Here is a 26,401-nt window from a genome sequence, read left to right as displayed (position 1 = left end):
CTAAAACATGCAGGACAGGGGGGATTGAGAAGCACTGCATTAAGGCAATAAATCGGAATTGGGTCACTTCAGGCTACCTTCTTCCCTATGTCCTGATATTTCTTCTGTCTTTCCTCTCTTCCCTTTCTCATCATTTCTTCCCTCCTTCATCGTGCTTTTCCTACTTTTATTCCTTTCTTCTTTGCAGTTCTTGGTTTGACTAGATTTCATAATAAAATATGACACTGTAAAAAAAAATCCCCAATAAGTTCATAAATGGCTTTGGTGTTTTTACTCTAAACTTAGCATAAAGGAATGCGAACTCTGGAGAAGTTGGGAGTTTTTCTACGTATAAAAAAGTAAGGACAGTGTTGGCGGTTGTTCTCTTCAGAAACGTCTCAGTGAAACTGAAGAGAATCTGTTTCTGAAAAACTTGAGTCAAAAATACGAGACAGCCAATCGATGACTGTAAAAACAGCTGACTGCCATAAGTTCAGCTTAAAAAACAAATGTAGTTTACATGTTAATTGCTGTCTGTATCTCAATTGCAATGAACGTTTTTCCAGTTTTTCCCTCATTAAAGCCACAAACTGGTGGAGTTTGTTGGGATTTTATGCGGAGAACAAATATAAAGAAATGCATAACAGTGAAGTGGAAGGAAAGGAATGAATGATTTTCATAAATCTGTACCGGAATAAATCTGAAACGTGTGGCGTGCATTTGTATTCAGCCCCATTCCCTGACAGCCTTCACTGCAAATCCATAATTTAAAGGCATAATTTGTATAATTTAAAGACACAACAGAATAATAATAACCTTTTAAGCTCATTTCTATATCATTATTTCTATTTGTTTATCTTTTCCTCTTCTAAAATGATGTTATATAAAATATACTACATTTAAATTGATCCGAATTTTGCTCTAATAATTCCATTAAAAGAAATATTTTTTAAAGTTGAGTCAGAGTATTATTGAAATTAATTAAAATTAATGAGAAGTCCTTTTATGAAGCATCTGACTTCACTGCAGGCAGACTGTAGTGACAATATTTGGACCCATTACTTAAAAAATGTTCCAATATAATCTCCACAGTCAGCAATCAGCAGCTTTGTCTGCCACGATTTTCCCACATTTGCTTACGTTATGCTTTTATAGTTGACTCCCTTTTTAAAGCGTCTGCTGTTCCCAGAAGCCTTCAGGGGAATTTGAGGAGGAAAGAAGTGACGTGATGTTGAGTCGAGCTCTGTAATGTGACGGGATTAATGAATAAGAAATGGTTTAAGGGAAATCAAAAGCAGGAGAGGTCTTTGATCTGTAAAAGCCGCAAGTTGGCAATGTTAGTTATAATAATTTCGTTCCTGGCAACAAAAAAAGCTTAGTGCTGATTTTTAAAAGCAGCCTGTGCTTCTGTTGCTGGGAGTGTTAGGAAAACTCAGCGTGGACAACTCTAGGAGTTCAGCCTGGTGATTTATTTGGATGTATTGCATATCTATAAACATTATCCAAATGCATCTGAGAAGTTCAACAAGAAAGTAGTTGGAGAAAAACTCAACCAGTCACAGTAACAAACTTAGCTGGACAATAAATTGTTCCAGAAGTTATTGCGATAAATGATAATGTTGTTGTTTTCAGACCATGTTTAAGTGATATTATGGTAGTGGCAAAAATAATAATACAAGAGCACATTCTGAAAGATCAGTAAACTTTAAATCTAATGAACATTTAACACTGGAACTGGAATCATTTTAAATATACAAAATAAATAACCAAAACAACAAATACAATTAATTTTAAAGACTTTGTGAACAAAAAAAGGGTTTAGTTGAGACCAAAGCACCAAACTTACAAAACCTCTTCCAAAATTATGTTACATATGAAATAGATCAGAATTTTAAAAATGCCCTTTTTTAAGACAATGGAATTGAATTTACAACTATAAAACACTCTCAGTCTAGTTGTCAGAGAAATTGGAGCTCAGTGACGCTGAGGCCAATGTATTTAAGAGTAAAAATGCTCACGCCATTATTTACCAGTATGATGAATTAAAGACTGACTGGATTCACCAGAATGCTTTTAAAGCCCCAGAAGGAAGCCGGTTTGTTAGGTCTCCAAGAGACAACAACTCAGCTGACTTCTGCATCTTTACTGCAAAGAGTGCCATTTAATTCTCACATTGAAGCTGGAATATTTACTGGAGATACTATTTTTTTGAGTCGACTAGAGTTTAAAAGTGTCCATTATCCTTCTATGAATATTTATATGTATGTAAATGAATTCATTTATCTTCATTTCCTTACAGTTTTCTTCTGCTGCTCTAATGAGGAGAAGAAGATGCTTTAGCAATCTGATATAATCTGACGAGGACTTTCAAGTAATAATTTTAAGAAGATATTTCATCCTTTTCAATAAACCCGAATTCACTGATTGTTGCATAAGCACTTCATTGGAAAACAGGCTGCAAACAGGGAAACGGTGTAAGAGGCCTTTTAGCAACGCTTTGCATTCATGCTAACTCTTCTCAGTGTCTCTGCGTGCCGAGTGACGAGGCTTCCCTGGGAAAACTAAGCTGAATCAGTTCAGACCAACATTACTGTGCAGGCTGCAGTTTGGAGTGAAGCGTCAGCTGGGAGGTCATGACCTCTGTGTTTATGGATGTGTAATGAAAGAGAGACAGTGGAGGACAGAACAACAACTTGAAGTGTCCTCATTAAGCAGCATCCTTGTTTTTAAAAAGGTTTTTTAGTTGGTTCAAGGCAACTAGAAATTACAAATTTATGTTTCAACTATTGTAGGAAGATTTTCCAAAAGTTTAAGGAGTGTTAATTTTTTACCCTTCTTCCAGAAGAGCATTTAGAAGGTCAGACACTGATGTTGGACGATAAACCCTGGCTTATATTTTCCATTTAAATTCAGTGGGCTGATGAAACAGGAAGGGTCATTCTCCAAACTGTCCCCATAATGTTGGAAATGTGAAATAGTCCAAAGTATGGCTGCACTGATTGCAGTTTTCTGGCTGATCAATGATCTTTAGAAAAGCCCAAACCTGCCAATTCAGATTTTGACTGATTTTTTTTATCTGGAGATTCACTAAATACTGTGACAAAGTGGCAAAGTTTCCAAAAGTCTGATGACTGTTAACATGTGCAGACGTGATCATCACTCTGATGCAAACCATGGCTGATCTTCAGCCGTAGATAAGATCAGTTTCACATGTATTTATTCACCAACCTCTGCTCACCCAAATTTAAAGCTGCAGCATCAAACTTTTACAGATTTGTTACATATTTGTTAAAATTGTCATTATGTTGTGACTGATAATCTGTGAAAAAAATGACCTTCTGCCAGTGCTCCCACTACCAACTGCTGAAATATACCACTTAGTCAAAAACAACCAGTCAGAGCCAGGAGGAGGGTCTTAGCGCTGTCAATCAAGCTCATGCTCACCCCATCCCGCTACAGCTGGTTCACCACAACATAGCTTGCCATCAATGCTAAGGCTAGTTAGCGTAGCCACTGATGATGGCAGGTAAACAGTTTTCTTGGAACCCTGACTTGTTTCTCCACCTTTAGCACTTTGAGCAGCAATAACTGCCAGATTAAAAACGAATCGATCTTTGATTGGGATCGATGCGCTTCTTCAGATGCTGACAGCAGCTCATGGAGGAAGAGGAGATCAGATTACCTGTCAGTACACTGTCACATTTGACAGTTATAACAAATACAGAATCAACATATTTTTGTAAAAGTTTTAAGGAAATCGGAGCCGATCGATTGGTGCAGCCACAGTGTCTTGTTGTGCTGACGAATCGCTAACCTGAAGGTCAGCCCCACTATAATTCCCTTCACATCAAACTTTACATTTAACTCAGGCAGGAACATGGCGTTCTCCTGGAAACGCCCAAACCCAGACTCCAGACTTCAGGCAGGATTTATTGGTGAAAACAGGAAGCCTCAGCGCTCCAGTCTTCACTCCAAAGCATCTGATGTGATGTAAGGCCTGGGCGAAGCTGCACAGCAATAAAACCCAGTTTTTAAAAATCTCTGTTCCTGTTCTTGAGCTAATTTGATGGCCGCATGACGCTTCAGGGCCTGGGTGTCCAAACTTTATGGCAATGTCGAGTTGCAACTCTGAGGGCCACAAAATTTATCATATTTCTAATTATAATCGCAAAAACAATTTTATTTTGTTATTTTTCCTTGCTAAATAAACTAAACACACATTACTTTGATGAAATAAGCAAAGCAGTCAGATATCTGTAGTTCTTTGTTGACTGAAAACAAAAAAGGGTGTTTCGGGTTTGCCAGATAAATAAAAAACAAAACAGTAAATCATAAACAAAATTTTTCATCTTTTTCTGTTATTTTTTTTTTGTCTCTTTTTAGCGACAGGAAAAGTTTATTTCTCAGTTTTTGGTCCCATTACAAATAAATTAAATTCAAAGCAAAACCCTGGATGAATACTTTGTTTTGTACATTTTAAGATTTTAACCAGCAAACCAAATTTATGCTAAATGTGATCAAGGGCCGCCCCAGAATTGTTCAGAGGGCCGTAAATGGCCCCCGGGCCGCACTTTGAACACCCCTGCTTTGAGGTGTACTGACTGTGTGGAGTCGTTGCGATCGTTCCCATGGACTCAACCAAATTTAGCAGTGAGGACGTAGTGCACAGATGGCTTCACATCACAGTGTTACATGTAGAAGCATGTAATCCTGTCTGGGCTTTACACACCAGTCAACTCAAGTGTTGGAAACACATGAATTTAATCATTTGGATTCATAGGCCAAAACCTTTGGTAATATATAGTATAATGAGATTAAATTATATACACAGGAACCCAATTTACTAAGGAACTGAAATCTGAAAGCAAGTGATTGTAGTTTTTTTATTTTATTTAGGGGTTTCAGAGTAAAACAAAATCCCGAGGTTTTATGTGATGATTTTACTGTGTTTCTTATTCTTTTGTTCTTTGTATAAATTCTTACTGTACTTTGTGATTTTACTTCCTAAAAGTTAAAATTTTATTTAAAAATTTTATTTTGGCTAATTTCCATTTCTAATCCCTTTGGCAGGTTGGTGTTAAAGGGATTAAAAACAGGAGAAATAAAAAACACAAAATAAAGGTACAGAATAAGAAATGAATTAAACAAATATAACATCTATACATATTTGCATCTATTTAGTGACATTTTTGGCTTTTCAATAGCCAGTTTTTATGATTTTTGAATATAATTAATATTAATTCACACCAGAAATTTAAGGTTTTCATTTGCTAAAAAAATTTAAAATCATGTCATTATTCACTTCTTTGTGTTTATCTGTCACATAAAAACCCAGTAAGAAACAGAAGTTTGTGGTTTTAATGTAAATGTGGAGCTTCCTGCTGAACATGGATGTTTTTCTGACTGTGGGTGAGCACATGTGATTCTATGGCATAGCTGCCCACACCATCATCATCACCATCACCATCATCATCACCATCACCATCACCATCATCATCACCATCACCATCACCATCATCATCACCATCACCATCATCACCATCACCATCACCATCACATTCAGTCGCATCCTACCCAGAAGTTGACAGAAAAGCTGTGCAGAGCAGGTCTTGTTATTAAGAAGAACTTTATGTCATTAAATCCTCCTTGTGTGTGAGAAGGAAAGCGTCTACTGTGCCTGTGATGTTGCTGCTTGTGCATTTGTGTGTGTGTGTGTGTGTGTGTGTGTGTGTGTGTGTGTGTGTGTGTGTCTTGGTGGGTGAGAGAAAGAGAGAAAAACACGCTCCTCCACCAGTTACTGGGGCGGGGGATCGAGCAGGAAGCTGCACACTGAGGCGGCCTCTCTCTGTAACGTTAAATCACGTTCACGGTGCGCCTGAAATGCGGTAGTAATCGCATTTCAATAGAAGCAGATCGAGTAATAATCAGCCCCCATTCTCCCCGCCCCCCATCTCCCCCCAGCATGGAGCGGTGCGCCCCTGCGGGGCCAGAAACGCATCACTGGAATCAATAAGCGGTGCGGGCAGACGGGCTGAGGAGGCTGGAATGAGAAGCACCTGGATCCCGGAACATCACACAGCTGACATGTCGACTGATCTGCTGCACCTCCATGTCTGGATGGAAGCAGGAAAGACCATTTGGTGAGGAGCGCACGAGCGCGCACGCGCAAAACTCCGTCCCTATGGGAATCTTGTTGGATGTATAACTAAGGGATCTCCTGCCCATCCTTGCACTAAACGACAGGAAGGAGCCGGAGTCCGGTTCGGTTCTGGTCCGGCATATAAAACATCACCAGCAACAATCAACAACAACCCCACAGAGGCAGCGGCAGCTCGAACTGGGTGGTGTAATTGCCAGGCTCCCAGTGGCAAAGAGCTTAGTTGCAGCCATGATTAATTACAAGCAACACATTCTAGTAGGCCAGCATTCAGAGGCATCTCCTGGTGATGCTCCGGAGCCCCGCTCCTCTGCCTCCTCTCCTCCCCTCCGCCCTGCCTTTAACAAACCCATCACCTCTCTGACTGGATGCAAAGGGAGCGTGCCCTAAATAAATGCTGCTGTCTGAGTGTTGCCAACACACCTGTCAGTCCCTGACGCGGACAAAAGCAGCGAGCGATGCACAGTTGGTCTGATGCGAGCCGAGACTCCCTCCAACACGCACATACATGCACAGACCGAACCGCCTGCCTTCCGCGGCTTCACAACACCGCGGAGTCAATGCAATTCACCAGTACGTGCACATTTCTCTTCTGCGCCGTTTCTGCATCTCCTCTCAGTTTTTTTCCTCTCTTGTCAACAGAAACTGGGTTGCGATGGGGCGGTGTGAAGTTGCATCCTTACCACAGTCATCGCGGGAAGTCTGGAGTGTCCATGTTTGGTGCTGGAATTAAAAAATAAATAAAAAATGTTTTTAGAAACCCCTTATCCATCCATTTCGGTGTGAGCGCCGCTCTCCGAAAGTAGCCTTCGCGTTATTTCCCCCCCACATGTAAGGCGGGAGGCGGGGGCGCGGAGGGCGCAGGCAGGGAGAGACGATCCGCCACCTTACCACAGACTCCCCCTCAGCCGGATCGGGAGGTAATGGGTCTTAAAGAAACATCCTCTCAGCATTCTCCGCATCTCTGTGATTTACGCGCGCGCGACACGCTCTCGGCGCGCGCGCGCGGACGGTCATTGGCCAATCAAACAGCTGATTAAATATACAGTTACCAGATACAGGCCGAGTTTTCTCCTCCAACTTCAACATTCTGCCTTTAAAAAAGGAAAATGGTGTCAAATTCACCACGTTACGTTAAATGTGAGCTAAAAGGAGAATTAATTGACTGAGGATTCTGTTCTGTTTGATCACCGGGATCAACTGGATCCGTTTGATTGGACTGAAATTATTTTTGTGTAGTTTGTTGAGAATTTGCGTTATATAAATAAATTGAAAACTACTTGTTATTATTTTCTACATTTAATATTCTTTCTCCTCTGAATAACAGATGTTCCGATCGATTGTCATTTGGATTCAGGTCTGGGCTTTGACTAGGCCAATATATATCTAATCCTTTCTATTGTAGCTTTTTGCTACGTCAGAGGTGAACCTCCATCTTCCGATCATCTGCGATAAGTTTTGTTGTCCCTGTTGAAGACATAGCATCCATCCCACAGCATGCTGCTGCCTCCACTGTGCTTCAACATGCTCCTGTCTGTGTTTCAGTGATTCATGTTCTGTGATTTATGATTAATAACTTTTTAGTGACACAGGTTCATATTTATCATTACTGGACCCAGGATGTGATTTTCTTGAAACTTCTGCTTTCTACTCTCATTTCAAGTGTGGTTAAATTTTCCAGTTTTGATTAAATTACATGTTTCTAAATGTTTTTTTTTCCCATCTTAAGGCTAATCAGGAAAAAATATAAACTACAAATTTCAACATCAAAATGACATGCAACAAATACAGAACACAATATTTGGAAGTTTTTGTGTCTGAACAGCAACCTAGACCAATTAAAGATTCAAGAATTTTAGAACAAATTTTTTAAAAATGGGATTTTTTAAATGAAAAAAACTATTTTGATCTGCTCAATGTCCAAACTTGTGTTACATAAAAGTTATTTAAGCTAATTTAAAAGGCGTCATTGTCGTGATATTATGTTACAGATATTGATTTGGAGCGCTAATAATGCATCCTGATGCAGGACAAAAACATTCACCGTTTGTTTTGAATTTAAAACCTTAAATAAAAACCTCTTTGGTGTTTTCACACGTTAAATAAACCTTTAAATATTTAAAGACAATGTGGCAGTAAATGTTAAATATAGGAGCAATGAGTCGAATTGGAAGCTCTAGTTCAGTTTTCTCAAGAGCCCCTAAGCAGAGTAATGCCCTGGGCAAAGAGCCATGTGAAAAAAACCAAGCACTTCTTCCTTTAGCAACAGCTCACATCCGAAATGATCTTTCTCCTTTTCTACAGCATGAAATTAACCCTCATTTACTCTGTTCCAAGTATTATTCTTTTAATATACAATATAGAATGCAACATTAAAACGTGGCAAAAACCGTAACTGGATATATTTCATGCAGCCACAGACGTATTTACTTCAGCAGCAGCACATGCATTACAGCTACTGTCATAAATATGCATGCTGATATAGATATCACATCTGCAAACAGATCAGTAGATCAGTGTGTGTGTGTGTGTGTGTGTGTGTGTCTCAGTAAACATGAGGTGGTGCGGTCTTTAAGAGTGAGGGAGAGAGGGAGCCTGGGAAGGGGTGATGTAATGTGTTCTCAGACAATGATGTCATCGGCTGAGACACGCTGAGGATTTAAAGTGACAAAGGCTTTTTTTTTTCGCAGGAGCTCCATGTATTTCTGCGTCGGGTGTCCGCGGAGAGCTGCACCCTATAGCACATGTGGGACCTGGCAGACGATGAGGCGGAAACGTGAAGCTCTGACAGCAGCCGGAGCCGCGGCGTGAACAACGCTCCTTTATTATCGTCGTTATTATTCAGGACATCTGAGATACAAAAAAAAGCACGTTTTCACAGCGATAAAAAAAGGATTATGTTGCCAACAAAAACAGCCATCAAATATAATTTCAGTGAGTATTAGACGCATACATTAAAAGGAATGGAGGTGTTAGCATTTAAATAGGATATTTGACTGCACCTGTCTAGTTGCAAAAAACACAATTTCACTTGAATAAATAAGATTTCTGGTGACAGATTTCAACCAACATCCTCCTTTATGTTCTGTAAAATGAAAACATTCAAGTTTATTGATGGTTATACATTATTCTGCTGTTATACGTTCTCACAGCTGGGCCCAGTCCAATCATCTCCAGTGAAAAGTATTCACACCCCCTGAACTTTTTCAGTCGTTCTGCAACCTCACGCTTCAGCTTTATTGGGATTTTAGATAAAGACCAAATCAAAGTACTACATGATTTAGAAATTCCCCCCCATAAACATAAATTTTCAAATCTTACCAAAAATCTTTTGGACTTTAACTAGGTCGTTCTAACATGTTAACGTGTTTTGAGTGAAACCAATCTGTTTAACAGCTTCTGTTCTTTCATATAATCTGACAGGTTTCCTCTGACCTACTGAAAGTAAAACATCCCACAGCATGATGCTCCCTCCACCTGGTTTTACTGTAGGGATGGCCAGGTGTTAGTGTTTTGCCACTCCTAGCATTTTGTGCATTAGCAAGAGGAAATTGGACTTCCTGTGGCTTTCTTTTCACCACTCTTCCATAAATTGTTTGAAAAGTCGTCCTGTGAACAGATTCACCTCTCAGCTCTGGATCTCTGCAGGTTTTCCAGAGGTACCAAAAGTTTCTGGGGTCAAATATTCAGATTTCTGTTTGTAAAATTAAACTTATACCCTCTTTTGAGTTGGTCTGTCATATAAAATCCAAATAAAATGCCATGAAGTTGTTGGTTGGAATGGGACAGTGTCTTTTCTTGGATCTACAAACTCGTCCGGAGGACCGTAACCCTCGGCTTTCCGAAGGACGCGCTCCGGATGATTCTTCCTCCATCACAGTCGGTCGCTCCACCGATGGAGCGTCTGTTTCCTCGGTTTTCCTCATCCGTCTTCTTCTCTTTACTTCCTCTGGAACGTTTCTTTGTTTCCTCACATCCCTCTTGCTTTGTGTTCAGGTCTTCTGACTCTTTCTTCACACGGTGTTTCTCCTCTGTCTTTGTGTGGCCTTCCAGTGCCTGAGTAGAATCCGTCTCCGGGACACAAGCTCCCGTTTCTGAAACTTTTACTTCATCTTCCCGCCCGAATTGCTCTGCTGGACTTAGTTCACTTGGATCCGATGTTGGATCCACCAGAGTCTCGTCCTGCATTTCTCTCGTTAACTCCAGAGATTTATTTTCAGCTGCTGCACCTCTTCCATCCAAACTCTCTAAATGAGACGGCGTCCCAACATTGCCGGTCCTCGCCGGTTCTTCGATGACCAACGTTTCTTCCTCCTCTGGTCTGCAGGACGTTTGATCGTCGCTCTTTATGTCTGAGTCGGAGATGCTGATGTCGCAGGCGATCTTGTAGAAGAGCGAGTGGTTCTCCTTCATCTTCTGCAGGCTTTCGGTCACCGTCGCCGACATCTCGTTGAGGTCGTTGGCGTCATCAGAGCACGGCTGGGCGTCGGGTTCCTCGTTCTCCTCGATAGACAGCGGCTCCATCTGCAGCGGTATGAAGCCCTGCCACTGGTTCGTCGACAGGAACCACTTTGTCCTCAGGTGGGAAGACTTCAGTTTCTCCTCTTTGTCTTCTGCAGCGAGTCCTTCGGGGTTTTCCTGCTCTTCATCGTTGCAGCTTATGAATCCTTTGGCTCCGTCGTTTTGGTAGACGGTCATGGATGAGATGTGATACGGAGACGCTGAGCGTCTGCTTTTATTGTTGGCAGCTTCTGCTCTCCCGCTGTGCTGTGCTCTGTTCTCAGTCTGGACCCGACTTTTAGATTTAACTTCATGACAACTCTGAGACGTTGAACCTTGAAGATCTCCTGATCTGCTTACATCATCCAGACATCCATGACTTCCTGGAGGTTGGAAAGAGGGAATCATTTGTCAATAACTCAGTTACTTTCTGCTAGTTGTGTTTCTGTCTGTTCCAGTACCTGCTGTCGGCCATTTTCCTTCAGCCGAGTCAGAACGAGCCTGGTGAACTTCCTTCCTCTCCCTCCTGATTGGACGCTGACTGTCTGTCGTAGAACTTTCTCTGGCTGCGCTGAGAAACGGACAACAAACAATTTGTGGACGTTTGCTTCTGTGCAGGGCGTGTCTGCACATTTCACCCAAAGCAAACCCACCTTCTCATCACTCTTTCTCGTATCCGTTCGACTCGTCGGAGTTTGGCTTCGCGCTGCTCGGAGCTCACACCAGGAGTCAGGTCAAAGTCAGCAGCCGACGACCCTTCAGCTGCCTGGTCAGAGGGATTTTATTTAGTTTATCAAGTGAATTAAAGGAATTTTAGGATAGAAAATATAATCTGGGCTTTTTAGTTCTTAAGTGTTTTCAGGTGTAGGTGAGGTATAATTTTTCCCCTCAAGTTGTTATTTTTTCACTGCAAAAACACAAAACCTTACCAAGTATTTCTGGTCTAGTTTCTAGTACAGATATCTTAGTACACTTCAAATAGGACAAATTAACTTAAAATAAACTTTTCAGCAAGATGTACAGCCCATTGTTTTAAATAAACAATTCCTTATTATTGATGAAAACATTCTTGACCCAGTGGCAGATAAATTCACTTATAACATGGGAAAATGTTTTATTATAAGTGAAATAATCTGCCAGTGGAACTAGAACTGGGTTGCTAGGTAACAGGCGGGGCTTGGCAGGGGTTGCTAGGTAACGGCGCCAGTGGAACTAGATTTTTTTCCCCAATATTAAGGAATTATTTACTTAAAACAAGCCTCTGTATCTCGCTATAAATCTATTTTTAGGTTAGTTTTGTCTTATTTCATGTGCACTCAGATATTTGCATTAGAAACTAGACCAAAAATACTTGGTAAGATTTTGTGTTTTTGCAGTGTTCTCATCTAAAAGAGCCTCAGGCATCTGGCTACTGATGTCTTATGTTGTTTTTGTTGTTCTTTCTTGTACTGAAGTTAATTTTGTTGTGTTTTCTGTATAATGACAATAAAGGCTGATCGTCATTGTACTTTAACTTGAGTAAACTTTTACATGTAGTGGAGTATGTTGTTACCATGAGTATCGATACTTTTACTTAAGTTCTAGAGCTCAGTACTTCATCCACCCTTTCAGAGATAAAGCGGACGTCTCCCTCCTCACCTTGACGTCTGCGCTGCCTTGACCTCTTCCTGACCCCGTCAGGTGTTGAGCTTCACTTCTCGGGCTCTCTGATCCGTCGCCTCTGCTCACTTCTAAAAGCGGCTCCATCCTGGAGCTCCTGTACGCCGACGGGTGTTTCCTGCTGGCCTTTTTTGCAGCCTGATCCTGGTGCGGCTCGCGGGCGGCCTGGTTTGAGTCGGGGCTCTCCGTAAGCAGCCCCCTGGCGGGTTTGCTCAGGAGTTTTTTGCTCGGTTCCGTCGGTTTCTGCTGCGTTTCCGGCAGGATTTGTTCGGGCAGCGGAGCGTCGAGCTCAGCTGGAGGATCCTCGACAGAAACTCTTCTGGCCACGAGCGAGGAGGGCAGCACAGCTGTGACAACGCGGGTCACCCTCAAGGGAAACGGCGCCTGGCAAATTAGAGTTGAATCATTAAATTATGACATAATATCACATATATTTATACCTCAATCGGGTTAAAAACGACATGTTGTGGGCCTAACCTCCTGTCTTGTGTCTGAACTCTGATTCTGGGGTCCTGGAGTCGCCACTGGAGGTTTCCTCTTATTAGCCAACCTCTCCTGATTCCTCTTCATCCTCTCAATCTGCTCTGCCTCACTCATCTTCAGTTTCATCTTCTAGGATGAGAACATAAGCTGTTTAAAATATGTAATTGTGATTTAAAACATGTTTTAGGTGAATTATTTCTCGCATTCTGTAGAAAACTGCAAGAAAAGCAGTGTGTGTTGGTGTGTGTGTGTGTTCTGTGAGTAAAGGGTGGGGTGCAGGGGAACTGAGCTGTACCGCTGTTGTGTTGAAACATGAGCCTCTGGCGCCCCCTCTTGTCTACAGCTGGTATTGCAACATGCCCTAATTGCAGTGAGGATGGGAGAACTAAAGAATTAGAATTTGGCTGTGATTGCAATGAAAAAAGAAAAAACCCAGCTTTTACTGCGTCTATATTTAGCGTCTTTTGGCCCACTTCACAGATTATCATGGCAGAAATGAAGAAAAATCAAACCTTTGTTGGCTGGTTGGCTGTTTCTGGTGGGATCCACTTTGAACCAGACTGAGATTCTAAATATAAAAGACAAATAATCAACATGAGACACCATGGAAAGTGGGTTTAAGGTCAGAAGAGGAACAAAAATCCTCCCCAGATGAACGCAGGTTAGGATTTTGCAATGAAAAATACATGAGAGCTGGTATTAATAGATATCAACACACAGCACACGTCAGAATCAAAGTGTCCTTGTTTCTGCTGGTGTGTGTGTTGGTGCCAACCAGTTGCATCTCTCTGTGCTTTCACATTAAGGAGGTCAGGCTGGCTGTTTCCTCTCCTGTCGGCAGGATCAGCAGGATGCTCGTAGATTCTCTGAAACATAGAAACACGTTAAACGCACCGCCGTTTATCTGCCTCCTCTGGTGATGAACGGTGATAAAAGTCCCACCTCATACGGTGACTCTGGCCACACACGGCCCGGGTCCTGAGCCTGCTGGCTCTCCTGGAGCTCCAGGGGTAACGGAGGGCGCAGCGGCGGCTCCTGCTCCAAATCCTGCAGACGTTTGTCACACACTGATGAAACGCTCACCGGGGAAACATCCGAATGCTAAAATCCTGATGTTACATAACGACAGAGATGTAAGAGGAAGGAACATTTTATTTCAATGATATCCAGAGACATGTCAGTGATTCCTTCAGGCTGCTCAAAGGTGAGAGAGAGCAAGACTAACAGGAAGGCTGAGCAGAGAAAGGCAAGGTTTCAAGTTTGAGTTGTTCTCAGGACCAACGTTCGGGGCATTTACTCACTAACATCAGATGTGAAACAGCTTAAAAGCCAATCATGGCCTCCTTCTAATATAAAAACAATTATTTAAAATGTTTTTCTGCTCTCTTGTTTTATATTTCCTAAATGAAAGTCAGAACTGAGTGAATTTGACATTAACAAATCAAAGCTTTACAAAAAACAGAGCTGAATGACCAGATCTGTGCTGTCCTGCTGACTTAGGATGCCTGAAAAATGTATCGATAATTTGGGTTTAGTCAGAGAACATCTGTGAACTTCATCAGGTTACCTGAGCAGACCAGTTTTTAAATATCTACTTGAATAGATTAAAGAGAAGTTGTGCATAAACAGGGAGAGCAGAGCGTCTTACTGCTGGCAGTCCGACTGGAAGCCCGTCTGGGGGCGAAGCAGGAGGTCCAGGAGGCAAAAACTGGAACACTGCAGACAGAAAACGTCTCGTTCACGACTCCATTTCTGTCTCAGTCTGCAACCTTCACCATTCAAAGAGCCATTTTTACCCCCAGTCCAGCTAAAGAAAACTCATTCAGAGACACAAATGTTACATGACCTGCTGATAAAAGACAATTTTTCATTTTTAATATACATCTACTATGGGACATGTGTTATTTTAAAGAACCACCATTTTATTTCTACTTTTTGGTTTTAATATAGAGAAAAACAAACTTTTTTTTTTTTTAAAAAGAGACACCGATGTTAATATTGGCAAAAGAAAAGCAGATTGTTTTCAACCTAATGACAAGAAAATTAGATATAAAAACGTTGTTGGTACTTTTAGTGTCATTCTGCTGTGGAAATTCAATTAAAAAGCTGAATCTAAAGCAGGGGGACCTTCGTTTTCGGAGCATCATGGTTGCATTCGACAGATGCTGCAACCTTTATGCAACATTACAAACTCATTTTTATCAGTTTGTCTTCTGATTTGGACATTTTGAGGTAATTCTCCTTCATTTTTGGATCAGTAGGAGAACCGTTGGTGCCATATCGGCTCTGCGCCTTCAGGCTGGTTGGTTTGTTCATGTCTGCAGCTCAGCTGAGCCTGAAAAGCTGGATCTGGGGTGAAGTCAGACCCAGTGTCAGTGTAAACCAAACTCTGGTTTCCCAACATTTCCAAACCTTTTTCAGAAGTGTCTTTGTGAGCATGTTGCTTTATTATTAAATTGATTATAATTTCAGATTTTTGTATAATTTCTGTTCAGGTTAACTTACAAACTGAGCCACTGTGGTTGCAGGTGAATTTTCTAAACTACAGAAAAGTAATTGTGAGGATGCACAAATATTGGTAGTAATACAGCTGTTATGGCAGAAATTACCAATATTTCATTTAATCAAATTTTTATTTGATTACTCGATTAATCACCAGATTACTCAATTACTAAAATAATCTATAAAAGGACTAACAAACAAATGCAGCCATTTTCGTGCTGCTAATAAGTAGCTCTAAGAAATGCCGCTGCGTTTTAATACAGGGACAGCAGACGTGTGTCTGAGCAGCAGATCATTCTTACTGTGATGTGTCTGCAGTCCCAGCAGGAAACAGAAATAATCCCGATTGACCTTCAGCCCGTCCAGGATGTCCTCCATCATCCACAGCTCCCTCTGAGCCTGACACTGCTCCTGATCGGACAGGGAGACATCAGGAGACGGTTTGGACAGCAGATCTTTCAGCGTTATATTAAAATAAACAAGTTTTTAAAATTATTTTAGCTGATGTCCAAACATGAAGAATAACAGTCAGACTTTAAGAGTTGCATAAAATTACCTGTGGCATTCCAAAGTTGGAGATGTGTTGAAGGTGTGAATGGATGACAGACAGCTCACTCTCCATCCTCTCATACTGACTCCACACTCGCTCCATTTCCTTCACACAGAAACACCACGATAAGAAAAACATATATTTATATATTTAAACTGCAAAAACATCTGCACAGCTTGTTCTCTGTTACACACCAGTGAGACGTCGCACACTCTGGCCCGGATTGTAACCAACTCCTCCTGCAGCAAAGCCTTCTGGGTGAGTGCCTCCTCCAGGGCCCGGGGCCCCTGGCTCCGCCACTCCTCCACCTGGAGCCTGGACACCTCCAGCGCACACTGGACGCTGTCCTGCAACAGAAACGCCTCTGTCATCTCATTTCCCAAACTCACTAAAACCTGAACAGTTTTTCCTCAGTTCTGAGTCACGATAATAAATTCTGCTGGACGATAAATTGTTTGAAAAGTTATTCCGATAAACGATAATATTGTTGTATTGAGACCATTTTTAAGTAACACAATGGTAATGATGCAATAACACATTCTGAAAGATCAATAAACTTTAAATTCTGATGAACATTTAACACTGGAGCTGGAAGACATCACAAATATCCAAAATAAACAAAAACAAAAAGACATTTCAAGTCTTTGTAAACAAAACTGTCCTTCAAAATAAGGGCTGGTTGAGACCAAAACACCAAACTGAAAACTTTATCATCCAGTTTGGTAGAAAGAGAGAGAGAAAAAAAGATAAATGATAAATCATACAAATGGAAATTATTTAGTTTGTTTTAATTTATCACGTAATTAATTGATTTATTGATTATAGTGACACATTTCTTTTACATTTACATATATATCACAAAATTATGCAGATAAACAGATCCGTTCTCTCTGGTGAACCACAGGGCTCCATTCCTGGATGTTTGCTTCTTTTCACTTTACCTGCTGCCGTTAGAAGAAACAAAGAACAAACTTAACATCTGTTTTTGTTCATATTCAGGTACATTTCCCCCTGAGTAGAAGAACTCACTCTGTTGATCCCCTTCTTGACTGTCTGGCTAACATAAGAAACGGCTTGGGACCAGATTTTCTGAATTTTGATTTATTTCAGAAACAAGAAAAACCAACAATCTGTAAAACAGAGAAAACATGTGTATGCATAACCAAGAAAAAAATATTTGTTTTCCACTACTTTCCTGTTTGAAAATGAGTGTGAAGAAGTGAACACTTATTTAATCCGACCCTGCGCTCAATTTAATTAAATATATTACTTATTGACTCAATAATGATCAAAAATCTGTAAATAAATCCATGTTAAAATGCCTCTGACCTATTAGAAAAACCCTGTTAACAAAGCTAAGAGTAAAACTGAACTTTCTCCTGAAAATAAGCAGCCAAGTTGAGCAGTTTAGGAATTTTATTTTATTTTGTTCTGAAGGCTGTAATCAATGCTTTTATCACATTTGGGCTCAAACACATTTTTACTTCCAGGCCTTTTAGAGTCATTTTAGTGGTTAATATTATATCTTATCTCCTGCTGTGCTGCATGTTGGTCAATCTTGTTGTTTTAAAGCTACTTTGTAAATAAGTTTGATTAGATTTGGAGATGATTACTAACCTTATCCATCTGTAGCTGGGTGAGCTCCACAGACAGAGACTGCAGCAGCTTGTCACACCCACACAGACGCGTCAATACGGCCTGAAGCAGAAAAACTCAGGCTCATGTCCACTAAGATAAATCACTATTCATCTATAAAAGCTGCTGAACTGGGAATACTCACATCTGCATCACTTTCAAGAGGCCGTATCGGCTGCAAATCCCTCTGGTCAGATTTAGACGCCTGGAAACAATTCCCAATCTTATTCTTTAAACGCAAATACGTACAATCCTACATATCACACACTCTGGACAGATTGTGAAATTAATTTACCCTTTAATATCAGTATTAAAGGGTAAAACTTGAGCTGCAATAAGCCTCAGCAAGCTGTAAACATATTTTAAATATTTTTAAAAATTTGCGTTGTTGCAACTTTGCAAAAACAAAAACAAACAAACAAACAAAAAAATTATATATATATATATATATATATATATATATGAAAAAAAAAACAGAAAAAAAAAACTCCAGACACAGTTAAAGTAAGCAAAATGCCGGATGCGTTTGGCGCCATCTAGCGGCTGTACCAGAGCTTGCGGAAGCACAGAGACCGGCACGTGAAGCTGGCGGGGCTGTTTTGAGGGGTTGGAAACATGCGCTGCCCTCGCTGCAGGGGGCAAAGGGGGCAGTAAATCTGCCCCCGTGGAGTGGCTCTGAAGGAAAACACAGGATGTAAATCAGATAAAAACTTTTTATATCAGGCTAAACCAACTGTCGACTAAAACCTCCCATGTTAATGATTTTATGGGAAGCTTTTAAAGTAAACACAACTTAAAATTTTGGGCTTTTTATTCTGTAGCCTCCCCAACAGCTGCTGCACATTAGTTTGGATATTTCGCTGCTTATTTTTGCACAACACTGTCATGTTTTCACCTTAGCCAAAGGTCTTCTCCCACTTGGCGTGTGGTGAACAGAACCGTATAAAGCGGCAGGCTGCGAAGAAACAAAAGAGAAACAACAGAGCTTCACTAAATACCACACGGTTAAATCCATGGGGACAAATAACTCCTGTTTTGTGAAATAATTATTTGGTTTAAACTGCAGCATTAAGTTAAAACTCACAATTCAAGACTAATGATCTTAAAAAACAATGTCAACTTGTCTCTTGTTGTTAAATAAACTTCATGAACTTACATTTATGAGTTAAAACCAAAACACTTTTCATGCTGACTTAACTTTTATCTTCAAGTTAAACCACGTTGTAATGTTTTACAGTGTAAGGTAATTTGCATTAACAGTGCTGACCTTGCTGAGGTTCTGCCACCTCTCTGTGACCGGGGTGGTGGGAGCAGACTTGAACTCCAGCTTAGGGGAGGCAGGTGTGTAGTACACAGTGACGGGGTCATCGTGGGGTCGAATGTCGACCCTTCCCACCGGGGTGTGGGGCCTGGAGCCCAGCTGTCCCCTCGAACCCAAAGAACCTGACCCCACGATGGCCGCCTGCGCTGAGTTTTCATCGTAAGAGTCGTCCTCCCTGTTTGAAGCAGTTCTTCTCCTGATTGGATCCGGTGGGCTGGGGGTTCGGTTCGACGGGCTTTGGAGCGTCACAGAAAGCGGAATACCAAACTGTAAGTTTCCCATATAAACAAATAGGATGTGAGATTGAGATTACTGACCTCCTGTTCCGGTAATGCACGCTCCGTCTCCCCCGGTGCTCCGACTGTGACCTCCCCACCCTCCCGCTGAGCTGACCCGGTTCGCTCAGGGTTCTGCTGACATGCCTGTGTTTTTGCGGCGGACACTCCTCCTCAGTGGGCGATCTGGGGAAGTCCATGGACTCACTGCTGCCACCAAGCTGCGTAAAGTCTTGATAACTCGAGCAACGCCTAAACGGATCAGAGTTTTTGCATAAAAAGCTGTTCGTGCAGTGTCGCCAGGTGTACGATAATTATCGTATTTGTACGATAATTTTGCCCTCTGTGCGATGTACGATCAATAATCCCCAAAAAGGCCATAATCGATAATTTGACCATCCCGTGAATGTGTGTTTGCAATCAGCCTGTCGCAACTGTCTTTCAGAGTTTTTTTGTGACCCTGAAGGCATCTCTCACCGGAAACAGAAGCATTATTGGCTGGAAACTCCAACCAATCAATCGTGAGCTATGTGTATGCGTTTGCCTCGGAACAACGCCCATGCTGGGCTGAATAGTCCGCTGCGCCCACACCAAGTGACGAAAAGGAAAAAAGAAACGGACACTTTAGCCAAACGGAACGGTGGGTGCGCTTTTGAATCCATTCCGTACTTTCACCACAAAGCGATGCCTACTATACGCTATCAAGAGTGACTATAGCGCATCAATAGACTTGTTATTTTAGTTATGACCATAATTTCCCTCAAGATACAATAATTTTAATGTCTCTGGTACGATAATCGTACATTTCTCGCCTGCAGGCCTGTTTTCGCGTCATCCTGCGTCATGGTAACTTTGAACTGCGTCATACCTGTTCATGGTGGTGTCTGGCTCCATCGCAGCTGATTGGCTCAGGGCTCGAACCCAACCCAACATGTCCTCCTGAGTGTCGGCGCTGAAGAAATATGACCGCATCCCCTGGTGCACCACCTGGATTCACAGGAACGGCGGATAAAACCTCTATGCTGAATAATGCTGTGTGTTTGGAGGATAAGATCATTTATTAGTCTCCCGTAGGAGAAATTTGTCTGGGAAGCAGAGGCAAAAACTGCAGTAGAACAGTAAGAACAGCAAATCCAGAAAGAACAATAGCCATAAGTAAATGCATACAAGCAAAAAACAACAACAACAAAAAACAACATAAAAACACAAATGCCAGATTGGCAGCACATCCCATAACCATTTTCATCCACATACAATAAATACATCCTCTACAAGCTGCTCCTGGTCAGGCTGGGCACTGCTGGTTGGCCATTTATCAGGCTAATGGAGAGTCGTACAGATGAATGTTTCAGACGACTATTTACCCAACGGATCCCTGTAGCCTCTCCCTGAATTCATGAGGGTTGATCCCATGTCCTGTTGGAGTCCCACAAGGATCCCTATGGGGACCAACTGCAATATCTTTGAAACCTTCTACTGTTGTCGCCCTCCGTCTCCGTGCTGCCGCCAGCTCACCACCAGGGGGCCCCCTCAGTCCCTCTCCTGACGCTCCACCTTGCGGGGGTGGCCTGCACACACCTGCAGATTATCTGATCAGTTCCGGGATTATAAGAGGAGCCTCCAGCCGACACGTCTACGCCAGAGTGTTGACCCTTGTGGTAACTAAGAGCCATCTGAAAGCCTCGAATTATTATATGTGCCTGTTTTAACCTCTCGTCTCCTCGCCTCAGGTTCGATCGAGCCCTGGACCCAGACAGATCCGGACCCAGTCGAGCCCGTTGAAAGGGATCTGGATCTCCTTGCCCTGGAGGACCCCGCACCGCGACCCGCACCGAGTCGCTCTCCTCTCCCTCACTTCCCCTGAGCAGGAGCTCATTGGGCCCCGAACCCAGCCCCGGCGTTTCCGACCTGTCTGCAGTTCCAAGCCTCTTCCGCTCACATCACCTTTTTCCGTCACTGAATAAAACCCTTAAAGCTTCAGTTTTCTCCTGAGTGTCTGCTGCATGTGGGTTCGGAATATTCCTAAAATCATGACATCTACTCTTTAGGCTGGTATGTAATTAGACTATATTGCCAAAAGTATCGGCTCACCTGCCGTGACTCACACATGAGCTTGAGCGACATCCTGTTTAGATAAAAAAAAATCCTGAAAACTATTTTTACTTGAAGGAAAATCTGAAGGTACTTACAGTGCAGCTCTCTGTCAGACTTTTGATTAATTAGAATCACAGATTGAACTTCTGATCCCATAATAACGATTAACCATAGCTGCCATGGTAAATCATTTCTGATAACTATTGTGATAGTCCTTAACATTAATAAGATCAGGCAGCTTGTAATCATAAATATGTAGATGTATTATTGTTATAAAGGAAGAAAATGTGTGTCTGTATCAACACATCGCCCTTGGCGCTGCTCTGAACCCATGAAGCAGCTTCCAGCCTGATCCCAGGTGACCCTGATCTAAACTAACCAACCTGTCGACTCGTTTCTCATCTCTTTCGTTTCTCATAATCCTGAACTTGTACATCTCGTTCCCTGACATCCGTGTAGCTGTGAGGAACGAAGCTTTTGCTACCTTGAAGGTGAACTTCCTGTTCTTGCATTCTCGCGGCGTGCAGAACAGGATTTTGTAGCTGGGCAGCGGGATGCTTCCCAGCACGGTTTCTTCTCTGCTGTCTGGGGACAGAAAGCATTTCAGTAAGGAAGAAGACATGCGGGTCAGAACCTCGGCACCGAGCTCAGGCGCTTTGCTTCCTACCTTTGTAGTAATACAGACAGTAGTTGGAGAGGACGAACCACCGCCTCTTCCACAGCTTCAGACCAGAGCTGTCCTGCAGGAGCAGCGAGTCAAAGACGCATGAAGATAAATCGCCTTGTAAAAGTTTTCACATTTATTTAACTTCTTCAGATTTTGTCATTTTATGAAGCTTTGTGTTTTCTACAGGGATTTTTATGCGACAGACCAACAGAGTGGTGCAAACTTAACTAAACTTCTCCAGAAATCTCATGTTTCTTACAGTTTGTTCAAGTCTGAGCAACTTCCAGGATCCTGGTGAGGAAAAGCCTCCGCTTCCCAAAGCATGATGCTGCCGCCAGTGGTGAGTTCAAACATATTTACATGAAGAACCAACAGTTTAAGTTTGGCTTCATCTTGCAAGGCTTGTTTCATTTTGTTAGAATTTTACTTCAATCATTTTTTTTCTTGTTTCTATTTCTTGATACAAGAATCAAACATGGAGAAGCAGAAAAATTCAGTTTTTATGCTCCATTAATCTGGAACAAACTTAAAAAAAACTGCAAAACAGCTGAAACACTGAGCTCTTTTAATTAAGGCTGTCATTGATTTATAATAACTGGAACATATATTTGCACAAATTGGAATTACAAAAATAAATTGGCTTAATGGGGAAAAAAAATCACATTTTTTGATAAAACTTTTCGTGTTACAGTGAGGAGGTTTTCTGACTGCATTGAAGTTTTATATTTCGCAAAATTGCCATGGAAAAAGTTCCAGTTCTATTGGCAGATTATTTCACTTACAGCCAGACAAAATGCCTGGTTAGAAGTAAAACAATCTGCAGTGAATCTGGTCATTTCTCACCAATTTTAAGGAATTACTGACTTAAAACAAACTCCTACATCTTACTTGTAAGGAAGTTTTTTGTAAGTTACTTTTGTCTTATTTTAAATGCACTGAGATTTTTGCTCTAGAAACTGGACCAAAAATACTTGCTAAGGTTTTATTTTTCAGTTTGACATTATGTGATAAAGTTTACAGAGGATAAATAGTTTTTTCAGCGCTGCGTGACCCAGACGTACCTTTTTGTTGAGCCAGCCTCTGATGACCACCGGACAGTTGGGGTCTCTTTTAGCAGCCTGGCATCTTTTCCCAAACGTCTGCACCTTCCCATCACTTTCCTGCTCAAATTGGAGGGAGACATTTTGATTCTCCTGTTTGCTCTCTGCAACAAATCATGCATGCAAATAAATAAAAACAAACCTTAATGACAGGAAAGTAAGAAATCGTAGCCACACTGGACGCTTGGCTCACTCTGTCCTGGTCGTCCATCCTTAAAGGAAATGAGCAAATGAAAGAAAATAACAGTTTTAAGCAGAAAACAAAGATAAAATAAAAAGTCGACAGTAACACATGAGCTTGCAGTGGGTCAGTTCTGACTAATATCTGGACCAACAGTCCGTCACTCCCTTCCACTCACACATTTTCCACATTCCCGCCCAGCTGAGACGTTTTCCCTCCGGTCAACTGTCCGTTCCCTCGGCCGCTGGCTCGGCGTCCTGCTCTCCCACTTCCACCAGGAACTCTCCCACATTTCTATTCTGAGCCGTCAGCCGGCCGGAGCGCATCCCTGGCATGGCAGCGACAGGTGACAGCTGCGTCTCCATGGTAACAGGGAGGGGCCGCGAGCGTGAAAACCAATCTGGCAGCAGGGGGGGAAGTAAAGGACGGCGCTGCCAAACGGCAGAGGGCCCAAAACGTGAACACATGCACGGAGTGGAGGGACATTCAGGGTTTTAAAGGGTTTGGATTCCCGTCAGACATGCAGCCTGCTGGTGTTTCACTGCAAAAACACAAAATCTTACCAAGTATATTTGGTCAAGTTTCGAGTACAAATATCTTAGTGCACTTGGAAATAAGACAAAACTAACTTAAACGTAGGTTTGTAGCTACAAGGCTGGTTTTAAGTAAATAAATCCTAAATGATTTAAACTCCTGAACTCAAGCTACACCTAATGCAGCTTGATCTCATAAATTATTTACACACACATATATTACATAAATTATTTTATTATTTATTTATTTTTGTGTAGTAAATTTCTTAACCTGTCCGAATTTTGTACCACAGAAAAAGCAAGGTATTATGCAGCTTTATAGCTCCATACAGAGGCTTGTTTTAAGTAAATAATTCCTTAATATTGACAAAAAAAGTTCTAGTCCCACTGGCACCGTTACCTAGCAACCCCAGCCAAGCCCAGCCGAGCCCAGCCGTTACCTAGCAACCCAGTTCTAGTTCCACTGGCAGATTATTTTCACTTTTAATAAAACATTTCTCCCATGTTTTAAGTGAATTTATCTGCTAATAAAACTAAAACTTTTTCATCAATATTAATGAATTATTTACCCAAAACAAGAGCATATATCTTGCTGAAAAGTTTATTTTAAGTTAGTTAGTCTTATTCCAAGTGCACTAAGATATTTGCACTATAAACTAGACCGGAAATACTTGGTAAGATTTTGTGTTTTTACAGTGTAGTTTCTTTTAATTATGCATAAATTATTTTCCATTTCTACATATCCTTTGGTTTATACATTAACGAATCTAGAAAAGTACTTCTTTAGAAGTTTTTCTGGGTCACACCTGTTGAAACCGGTTTTAAATTTAGACTTCCTGGTTCGTGACACATCGCCACAGATGAAGCTGAAGATAAAAACATCACGAGAGAAACCCAACACTGAACCCGACCCGCTTCACGGGAGACCACGAGGTTCTGACAAGGTTGGCCGCATCCAGAGCCTTTGTGAGCCCAGACCACAGTCCCCAACCGGGGAGGCTTTGGGTCGACCAACCAGACAATCGGCTCTTTGTCAGACAGGCGAGGAGAAGCTAACCACTTTGTAGCCACCGGTTGTGTGGGAGTTGTGAAATATTTGGAAAATCTTCTCCTTAATCAGGCAAGTTCTCCGGCTGGGAGAGGAGAAGACTGGAAATGCTAAAGAGGGACGGAGGGGAGGAAAAATGGGGGTCTGTGTGCGACACAGAGTGGGCATTGTGATGCCCGAACGCATCATGTGAAGACGCACACAGAGCATGTTGAATACGGTTAAAGGCTGGAAAATAAAGCTTTCTCTCTTGGCCAAACATTGGCGAATCTCCATCATTCTTGATGCTTCAAATGTCAAAATAAAATCAAAGTGAAGCTTCGACAGTAAAGCTGGGAGATTTTCTCATTTACAGATGTAAGAGTCCAACATGCAGACGTGAAAAAAGTTTTTAATCTGACTAAATATGATCCAGACACAAAAAATAATCCTTTATTGATGAGGTTTCATTTAAAATATTCTTTAAAATCTCCCGTTTTTAAAGTGTTTATGTTCAGTAGGTGGATTACCTGAGCATCTGCGGCCGCCTGCCGCCGTCCTTCATCTCCATCGCTGGGCGTTCTTCCTCACAGCATCCCGTCAGGTCCGGCGCCGGTCAGCCTTCTGTCTGCTGGTAAATACGTTTTTAATCGTTCACATGTGAAGCTTTTTCTGTTTGCTGCTGCTGCACTTTGTTTTGACTGAGTCTGAAACGCTCTACCTCCGCTGAGGCTCCTCAGTGCTGAAACACTGAACTCTCTGTGAGTCCCGTCTTTCTTCTTCTTCAGTCTCCCTCCCTCACACTCTCACCCTGACATTGACCGCCTCTCTGCCGCTCGCTCTGTGTGGGTTTGTGGCTCAGGAATTTACAATAAAACAGCTGCTCTCTGTCTTAGTAAATTAATAATCAAATATTACAGCTTCATGACAATAAAAATGTAAATATTTGCCTCTTCATGTGTGCAGTCTGTCAGTCGTTGCCTCTTAAATTTATATTTCTGACCATTAAATACCAAAATCATCAGAAATGAAGAAAAAAGAACCAAAGTTGGGTTGTTATGACTGGATGAATTTGAAATATGTTGCTTTCTGGAATGACAGTGATGGTTGATCATGTAAATTTTACAGAAATTCTGTATTGGAGAATGATTTAATATCAACCATTTATATTTATGGTCTGTGATTGATGTACTTTTCTTTCAGTATATTTTATGTTCTGTTATGGTTGAACACAGTTTGTGTGGTGAGTTTTTTTTCTCATGTCTTTGTAATTTAAGCAGTTGATTTACATTTTGTGTTTAATTTTACTTTGTGTCTTAAGAGATATATTTATGTCTTTTTAGGAATGTCTGTAAATTATTCTTATAATAATGTTGATGTGAACCTCAGGAAGAGACGAATGGGAATAGTTACATAAAGAAATAATTGTTCTTTAAGATGAAAAACATACAGTTTCAATTAATAAGTAATCACAAGTCAAATGCAGTTCTTTGAAAAATGTTTATTTTTTCTGTTTTTCATCTAAATAGGATCTGTCTGACATCATGAGTCAGGTTAAAATATCTGACAAAGCAACATATTATGCTTTCTGAGCTATAACTGCTCAGAAAAATGAGGTTTTGGAATGGCCTAGTTAAAGTCTGGATTTTATATCAGCTCAAAATGTTGTAGAACGATCTTAAATCTTCCATTTATTCTTAAAAACTGTTGAATTAGATGAGTTTTTAAATATTGATCT

General features: G+C 41.4%; 2 protein-coding genes and 1 long non-coding RNA gene across 14 annotated transcripts in view; 1 reads left to right on the top strand and 2 right to left on the bottom strand.

Annotated features, from left to right (window-relative positions):
• The window catches only part of LOC103151430 (liprin-alpha-3-like), a 34,759-nt gene extending 27,655 nt beyond the window's left edge, over positions 1–7,104 (bottom strand). For 3 of the 8 annotated variants that reach the window (XM_007571478.2, XM_016681427.1, XM_007571481.2), the window contains exon 1: positions 6,820–7,098. The gene's annotated coding sequence lies outside the window, so the exon portion shown is untranslated. The other 5 variants (XM_007571482.2, XM_016681428.1, XM_016681426.1 and 2 more) reach the window with 5 other exon arrangements.
• LOC107838580 (uncharacterized) lies at positions 5,916–9,205 on the top strand. The gene is made up of 2 exons (XR_001664669.1): positions 5,916–6,119; positions 8,827–9,205. It is a non-coding gene; the product is annotated as an uncharacterized LOC107838580 (long non-coding RNA).
• Positions 8,914–25,431, bottom strand: plekha4 (pleckstrin homology domain containing A4). 5 transcript variants are annotated; one of them, XM_016681421.1, is made up of 24 exons: positions 25,194–25,425; positions 23,065–23,134; positions 22,884–22,982; positions 21,823–21,895; positions 21,640–21,740; positions 19,930–20,048; positions 19,104–19,313; positions 18,733–19,021; positions 18,361–18,420; positions 18,015–18,140; positions 17,611–17,670; positions 17,448–17,528; positions 16,025–16,177; positions 15,837–15,935; positions 15,583–15,691; positions 14,427–14,494; positions 13,721–13,879; positions 13,554–13,644; positions 13,291–13,346; positions 12,773–12,904; positions 12,275–12,679; positions 11,290–11,402; positions 11,098–11,207; positions 8,914–11,019 (listed from the first exon to the last, which is right to left on the bottom strand). In XM_016681421.1, exons 1-24 carry the CDS (start codon positions 25,232–25,234, stop codon positions 9,941–9,943), a joined length of 3,903 nt encoding a protein of 1,300 aa, XP_016536907.1. In that variant the 5' UTR covers positions 25,235–25,425; the 3' UTR covers positions 8,914–9,940. The 5 variants fall into 5 exon arrangements, with proteins under 5 accessions (XP_016536907.1, XP_016536906.1, XP_016536909.1 ...); XM_016681420.1 differs by having other exon boundaries at positions 12,773–12,907; positions 25,194–25,424; XM_016681423.1 differs by having other exon boundaries at positions 12,773–12,907; positions 13,721–13,825; positions 25,194–25,424.
• Positions 25,432–26,401: the final 970 nt, after the last annotated feature.

The sequence above is a fragment of the Poecilia formosa genome, unplaced genomic scaffold (assembly GCF_000485575.1).
Source record: "Poecilia formosa unplaced genomic scaffold, Poecilia_formosa-5.1.2 Scaffold281, whole genome shotgun sequence".
Lineage (NCBI taxonomy): Eukaryota > Metazoa > Chordata > Actinopteri > Cyprinodontiformes > Poeciliidae > Poecilia > Poecilia formosa.
The sequence above is the reverse complement of the archived record's forward strand: the minus strand, read 5'-3'. Positions and strand labels throughout refer to the sequence as shown.

Bases quoted from the DNA above. Each gene is read 5' to 3' on its own strand.
- plekha4 (XM_016681420.1), bottom strand. From the start codon at position 25,234: ATGGAGATGAAGGACGGCGGCAGGCGGCCGCAGATGCTCAG. The intron at 19,022-19,103 runs GTCAGTAATCTC...GACGCTCCAAAG, and splicing joins GTGCATTACCGGAACAGGAG to CCCGTCGAACCGAACCCCCA. The intron at 13,347-13,553 runs GTTGGCACCAAC...TTTTATATTTAG, and splicing joins AGCACAGAGAGATGCAACTG to AATCTCAGTCTGGTTCAAAG.